Source organism: Phacochoerus africanus, chromosome 7 (genome assembly GCF_016906955.1).
Source record: "Phacochoerus africanus isolate WHEZ1 chromosome 7, ROS_Pafr_v1, whole genome shotgun sequence".
Lineage (NCBI taxonomy): Eukaryota > Metazoa > Chordata > Mammalia > Artiodactyla > Suidae > Phacochoerus > Phacochoerus africanus.
Genome location: NC_062550.1, coordinates 14,617,144 through 14,624,759, shown reverse-complemented (window position 1 = coordinate 14,624,759; position 7,616 = coordinate 14,617,144). Strand labels below are relative to the sequence as shown.

The 7,616-nt window shown below is 43.1% G+C and overlaps 1 protein-coding gene across 2 annotated transcripts in view; it reads right to left on the bottom strand.

Annotated features, from left to right (window-relative positions):
• Window positions 1-1,253: 1,253 nt before the first annotated feature.
• Window positions 1,254-7,616, bottom strand: part of BPIFC (BPI fold containing family C) — a 52,398-nt gene continuing 46,035 nt past the window's right edge. The window contains exons 14-17 of one of the 2 annotated variants that reach the window (XM_047786444.1): window positions 6,239-6,281; window positions 4,209-4,272; window positions 3,228-3,304; window positions 1,254-1,855 (exon numbers count right to left, since the gene is read on the bottom strand). In XM_047786444.1, the coding sequence (XP_047642400.1) occupies window positions 1,733-1,855; window positions 3,228-3,304; window positions 4,209-4,272; window positions 6,239-6,281 (307 nt within the window). In that variant the 3' untranslated portion in view covers window positions 1,254-1,732. The remainder of the gene's footprint in view (window positions 1,856-3,227; window positions 3,305-4,208; window positions 4,273-6,238; window positions 6,282-7,616) is intronic. The other variant, XM_047786445.1, reaches the window with a different exon arrangement.

Here is a 7,616-nt window from a genome sequence, read left to right as displayed (position 1 = left end):
TAATCGCTTTTCTTTCTTTTTTTATTTTGGGTCGTTTCGTTAGACTGTCCTCTAGCGTTTACCTTTTTGGATGTTGACTTGTCATTCTTTTCTAATCGAAAGCTAAGCAAAATCCAGTCTTTTTTCGTATGATCTAGTTATCCTTCGTTTTGGAAGTGCTTTGCAGCCCTGGAAAACACACTGAATCTGGATCAGGTCCAACTGTTTAATGAATCCATCTGCTTGGCATTTATATCCCTAGCCGTGAGAGGAAAAGAGATGCTGCAGCTGAGATAGAGAAACATGTTTAAGTAAACGTCACGATGGAATATTTGTAACGTTTCAGAATGAATTTGCGAGCACATCGAATAACGTTTCTGTCAGAAAAGCGCACTCCGAAGAATGAAACGTGACAGTTATCATTTATTCCAACCACACGGACGGGGGCATCTATTAGGGCCAGATGTGCCAACAAAGAGGAGTAAATGGCAGTCCCTGTAGACTTCCCAGTTTAGCCTTCCTTGATGACTCATTGCTCTGGGATCGTGCTTTTATACGCAGTGTCTCGTCTTCCCAGTAATCACTGAGATTTAAGTGCTTTCAATTTCTAATCCTACCTCATATTAAAGAACAGCGACTTTGGAATCAGAAAAGCTTGGATTGAATTTTTTACCTCTGCTGTTTACTGGCTTTGTGTGATTCATCTCTTTTAACTTTTGTTTTCTTATCTGTTAAATGAGATCATAGGTCTTCACAGAGTGGATGTGAGGATTAAATGAAATGACACCCTGGAAGTAATGGGCATAGGGCTTGGTAAACCCTCCAGGAAACAGCTCTCTTCCATTAACCCACGGGATTGTCAGCATCACAAAAGCAAAGTTTGTGGTTTCTATTCATTTCTTAGGTTACCCATACTGGTTCCCCTTTCTACCTCTTCTGCCCCAATTTCGCCCCATTGATTGGGTGCTCTAATTAACATGAATCAAACATGACTTATCTAGATTTAGTCCTCTGCACTGCCATTTCACTTAGTTTGGGATGGAAAACAACCTAAAACTTAAAGAAGTGACAGAACTTCCAGAGTTACCTGTGATCACTCTGATTCTCACGGGAAGCATTTAAGAGACACCGTACTATGTTTTTAAATTAAGCCCTGAAATCTATACAAACTCAGCTTATGTCAACGTTTAGGACACTAAATTATCTTCCTCCTTCCCTATCTTATTTTATAAAAAAAATCCCGGGCAGAAAGTTTTGCAAATAAAAAGACGAAGTTGACATTGTTAGAAAACGATTTTAATTAAATACAGGGGACAGTAACAGTAAATATAAAACATAAAATCCAACATGTAGGGAAGGGGGAGCCTTAGAGAGCTGAAGGGGTTGGAGGGACCTCCTCTGATAACAAAAGATGCAAATTTGTATTTGAGAGTTTCTCACAAGCCTCCTTACAAGTACATGCTTCACTCTTGGCCTCAGAATCTTATAGAAAGAGGAACACACAACATGCACGCAAACATGAACACACATTCAACCCCCCCCCCCCACCACACTCACATGGGAACACACACACATCCTGATTTAACTCTTTTACCCAGTTTGCCTCCCTCTATGTCCCTGGCTTGAAAAAGAAAACTTCCAGCAATTCGCAAGAACTTTACAATTCCAGTGTGTACTGTCTTCCTGCTCTGGGGGTACAGGAGCTGTGGGATTAAGGGCCATTTACTTCTCAGAATGGACTCCAAACAGGCAATCAAGGGGCTGGCTTTCCCCTCCACAGTCCACTTATCAGGTTCAGACTTTCCCAACCATGTAAACTTGGCTGCTGCTTTAAGGATGTTTCATACTTCAGGTCGGTGGAAATCAGAAGGAAACCCTGAAAGGGAGGCAACAATGAAGATAATGTCAAACTTGGGGCCCCTGCAGGATGTCTGGGTTTGCCTGAGGGGTGAGGGCAGCGTGGTTTCTTTACCAGGTTCTCCTGTGCCACAGCCTCCCCGACCCCATCCCCCTTGTGAGTGCTTTAGACATAGAACAGACCATTTTGCATTCTTGTCATGTTATATGACTTAATTACGGAAGGGGACATGGGGAGGGAGAGGGAGTGCAGGGTAGTATATAGGTTTGGAGAACTCTGTCAGCATTTTATGTCCACCTCCCCAAGCCAAAAAGCACCCGAGGGAAGACTAAGAATATTCTGAAGTTGGGAGTTCCCATTGTGAGGAAGCGGAAATGAATCTGACTAGTATCCATGAGGATTTGGGTTTGATCCCTGGCTTCGCTAAGTTAAGTATCCCGTGTTGCTGTGAGCTGTGGTGTAGGTCACAGAAGCGGCTCGGGTCCTGTCTTGCTGTGGCTGTGGTGTAGGCCAGCAGCTGCAGCTCCAATTCAACCCCTAGCCTGGGAACTTCCATATGCTGTGGGTGCGGTCTTATAAAGCAAAAAAAAAAAAAAAAAAAAAAAAAAAGAGAGAGAGAGAAAAGGGAATGTTCTGAATTTTGTTAATAATGACCAACCAGGAAACAGCTCACAACAGATCCCTGCATCCAGAGTAGGGTCTTTGGTTCAGGTAAAATTTTCCTGACTGAGAATCAACTGGGCCAGTCTAGTCCTAGCCTTGCCCTTTTCCAGCTACATAAGCCACTTCACCTCTGTGAGTCTTACTTTCCTCATCTATAAAACGGGACAATAATCCCAACCTCACAGGTTATCTTGAGGAATAAATGAAATTAAGTGCGCTGGTGAATCTTCTCGTGCAGGGTGTGAATACATTTGGCTGTGAAGGGAAATCGGACTTGGTCTAAATTTTTCTTTTATCGATTTTTTTTCTTTTTTTGGTCTTTTTGTCTTTTTAGGGCTGCACCCTCGGCACATGGAGGTTCCCAGACTAGGGGTCTAATTGGAGCTGTTGCTGCCGGCCTACGTCAGAGCCATAGCAACATGGGATCTGAGCCGCGTCTGCGACCTACATCACAGCTCACGGCAACGCAGGATCCTTAACCCACTAAGTGAGGCCAGGGATCGAACCTGCAACCTCATGGTTCCTACATCTGTGCTGCGCCATGATGGGAACTCCTGATCTGATTTTAAAACTCAAGTTCAAGTGCTTTTCAGTATTAACTGCAAGCTTTAAGAGCTAAGCATCCTGTTTATAAAATTCCTTGGGCTGGAAAAAGCAAATAGTAAGCAAGATAGGAAGAAGAATATTCTACTATGGAAAGGAAGGGAGCAAATAAGACCATTCTTACCTCAAGAACTTCAATATCTGAATTGACGAGTGAAATTTTGTGCGGGTTGGGCAGAGGAAGTCCTTGCTGCAATTTTGCTAAAATATACAACAATATGTAGAACAATTGGACCTGCCTGGGCATGGAAGGTTTTGTAAACTTTTTATTAAGAGATTAACAAGCAGCTTTTGATAATGTATCTTCCCATTCTTCCTGGTTCTGTGTTTTCATTCTCTCTGATATGTCCCTAGAATTTACCTGAAAGGTTAATGAATTTGTGCTTAATAAAAATGCACCTGCACCCATGTGCATTTGGATGGCAGAATCATGCTGGCAATTTGTCCAATCTGTAATTTGAAAATAACGAGTGGGTCCTGAGAATATTTTGGTCTCTAATACAAAACATATTTCAACCAAGCCAAACTCAAGATGCTACAGTTTGTGAATGATTGCAGTGTAGGGAAAAGGCCTGGGATCCTCATTCATTAAAACTGTGCCTGGGAGTTCCCTGGTGTCTCACTGGGTTAAGGATCTAGCATTGTCATTGCTGTGGCTCGGTTACAGCTGTGGCTGGGGTTCGATCCATGGCCCTGCAACTTCTGCATGCCATGAGCCCCAAACCCCCAACACCCAAAAAACAGAACTGTGTCTGTCTAGACGGTGGGTGGTCTTTGCCTAAGAACTGTAGACACACCCTCATGGGAACACAATCTCCTCTCTGGTTGACCTGAACAAGATGCTTGATGGCCTGAGAAGAGTGGTTTCAGTCTCCTTAACCAGAGTTAGCTGTTCTTCCTAAGTCTGCAGGTAGAGTTGCTAACAAGGCTTGGACCTGAAATATCTAATTTCAAAACTGCATTGTTGATGGCACAGACTTTGCAAATTCTGGCACCGGCTTGGATTCCTAGCAACACGTTAGAAGTACAAGCTTCAGGATGGAAAGTCCCAGACAGTCCCCAACCATTAGCGTCAAGGTCACATTGTTTCCCAAGAATCCCTTACCATTGGCCAGTGGGAGGACTCCAAAGTGGAGAATGGAGGACAGAATATTCTCAAACCTCAGGACCTAAAATGAAAGGGGAAACTGAATAGTTGCCCAAATCGGGGCATTTTGAAAGCACCATGCCTGGTTTGGACATGTGCTCTCCCAGACCTTATCAGCAAAGAGCAGTAATTAGCATCTCCCCATAGAGATATTCTTGCTTTCCAGCCATTTTACAGAGTTTCCTAATCTTTTTTCCTCTCTGAGGATGGACCTTGCTGCTCCTCTCTACACTGGATCAGGGTGACAACAAATGCAGAGGGACCACATGGTGGCAGCAAACATGGATATCTTAGCTTAGATATCTCTCAAGTAAGACAATCGAGAATAACTAATAGATATCCTAATTAGTAGTCTTCCATTAATTTATTGGGAACTGGCTACAGGAGTTGTCTTGTATTATGATATGCTCTATAGTTAATGGCATTACCAGGATGTCCAATTTATCTTTAATAAACTACAGGTAGTTGATGATCTTAGCAAGCTGCTGGTTCCTGGGAAGATTCAAGTATTAAAAACAAATGGAGAAAAAAAGCACCCCCCCCGACAAAAAACCAAATGGGAGTTCTCCTTGTGGCTCAGCGAATTGAGAACCCGACTAGTATCCCTGAGGATACAGGTTTGATCCCTGACCTTGCTCAGTGGATTAAGGATCCAGTGTTGCTGCAAGTTGCAGCATAGGTGGCAGATACTGTTCAGATCTGGGGTTGCTGTGGCTGTGGTGTAGGCTGGCAGCTGCAGCTCCAATTCGACTCCTAGCCTGCGAACTTCCATAAGCAGCCCTAAAAAGAAAAAACAAACAAACAAAAGCAAGTGGACTGTGATGAACATAAATTCATACAATGAATATTTTTTGAGCATCCTATATACCTGGCAATAATAAAAACCTCTTCGCAGCTTAGCAAGGGTGGCTCTGAAGCAGTCTTCCTAGGTTTATCTCTTGTTTTTAACACTTTACTGTGTGATGTTTGGGCAGTTCCTTAACCTATCTGTGCCTCAATTTCTTCAATTGTAAAATAAAGATAATAGTACTAATATTAAAAGGTTGTTATCAGGATTAAACAAGTTAATATTATGTAAAATGCCCAGTATATACCACTGCTATTTTTTGCCAAATATTACCAAATGCCTCCTGGGGGCAAAACTGATCCTAGCTGAGAACCAGTGCTCTAGAATATAAATGACATGAGGGTAGGGATGCCAATTACTGATTTGGCTGATCTTTCTGAAGCTTAGGAAAGGGGTGTTTCCAAGTCATATGCTGGGATGACCTCTTGCAATCAGGAGGTCACCATCCTAGGCCCTGCCCTATAGGCATCTACACAACTAGTCTTGATCTATTTTTAGGAGATGGGTAGAAAGCCTTAGAAGAGCAAACCTAATCATGGCCTAATAATGCATATCTAGCATCACCTTTTGGTAGTCTGAATCTTAATTTTAACTCTAGAGGATTGCTTTATATAAAAAATGAAATGTCCCTGAAAATGCCTGTTTTTTTCCCCAATAGTACACAATGGCTTATCAATCTTTTGAGTTTTTTTTGAGTAGGTAAAAGTGAATTGGACAGTTCTTCTCTTGTTTAATAGTTAATGGACTTGGTGGGTGGGTAGCTACATAAGAATTTTTTTTTTTTGTCTTTTTGCCTTTTCTAGGGCCACTCCTGCTGCATATGGAAGTTCCCAGGTTAGGGGTTGAATCGGAGCTGCAGCTGCCGACCTACACCAGAGCCACAGCAACACAGGCTCTGAGCCGCGTCTGCGACCTACACCATAGCTCATGGCAATGCTGGATCCTTAACCCACTGAGCAAGGCCAGGGACCGAACCTGCAACCTCATGGTTCCTAGTCAGATTCGTTAACCTCTGCGCCACGACGGGAACTCCAGAAATTTTAAATTAAAGCCTGCACTCAAAGGCATAAAAAACAATCATCCAATATGTAGGAGAGTTCTTATTTTTCCCGGGATGGAGACTGAGGGCTCTGTTTCCTACCTCAATATTGCTGCGGTTGGACTCTGGCAAAGAGAGGCGGAATCTGAAAACAAAACAACAAAAACCAATAGGAAAAGGTTAAAGGAGAGAAGACATGGTGGTCACGAGTCACTTTAACTCAACCTGGCTTATAGTTAAATATAAATTATATGTACTGTGGACTGCATTTGAATAAGTGCAAGATGTTTTGGGATGGGGCCTCCAAAAGTCAGAGTGGATAAGGCCATAAAGATCTTAAGACAAGTTTGAGGTATTTCCTTGTATATTCCATGATACATCTGGCCTCCTTACTTTTTCTTTTCTTTTTTTTTGTCTTTTTGTCTTTTCTAGGGCCGCACCCGTGGCATATGGAGGTTCCCAGGCTAGGGGTCGAAGCAGAGCTGTAGCCACCGGCCACAGCCACAGCCACAGCCACAGCAACTCGGGATCCAAGCTGCGTCTTTGACCTACACCTTAGCTCACAGCAACACCAGATCCTTAACCCACTGAGCAAGGCCAGGGATTGAACTTGCAACCTCATGGTTCCTAGTCAGATTTGTTAACCACTGTGCCATGACGGGAACTCCCTTCCTTACTTTTTACTCATGTGGTTCCCTCTTTCTGGAATTGCCCTTCTCCTTTCTCATTGACAGGTAAATCTTTTAATTGCATAAGCTCTCTCCATGCCCATCCCAAAGCTCCCCTCTGTTACAGGGCATTGCCTCATCCTGTTTCCTCCTTAGCTTCCCAGGGTGCTCTTTGCCCTGGTCTAGGGCTGTACTTCTGCATCACCCCTCCAACGCATCTCCCTGTCTCCAGTCTTGATTCTCTCCACTCCAACTTCTACACCACCCCACAGTGAGCTACGATACACGCCTGTCTGATGAGGACATTCTCCTGTTCAAAATTCTTTAACGGCTTGAAAAAGTCCAAGCGACTTACATAACACATGAGGCTTTCTTTATCCTGGCTCGCAGGTGCCTCTGTGCTCTCATCTTTCATTCTCTAGCTTGAATTTTATACACAGTGACTCTGAACTGAGTAGTGCTATGCTGTTTTATTTATCAGGTACTAGCTACCTGAGGTTGAAGTGTATTGGCTTCAAATGCATACCCCCAAATCCTGAAAAATTAGAATGAATAAATGTCTACAACAAGTAACATGGTGGTCACGAGTCACTTTAACTCAGCCTGGCTTACAGTTCTTAAATTATATTTACTGTGGACTGCATTTGAACACGTGGCATATGTTTTGGGATGGGGCCTCCAAAAGTTAGAGTGGATAAGGCCATAAAGACCTTAAGACTTAAGACAACTTTGAGGTATTCTCTTGCGTACTCCATGATACTTCTGGCCTCCTTACTTTTTGCTCATGTGGTTCACTCTTTCCGGAATTGTCC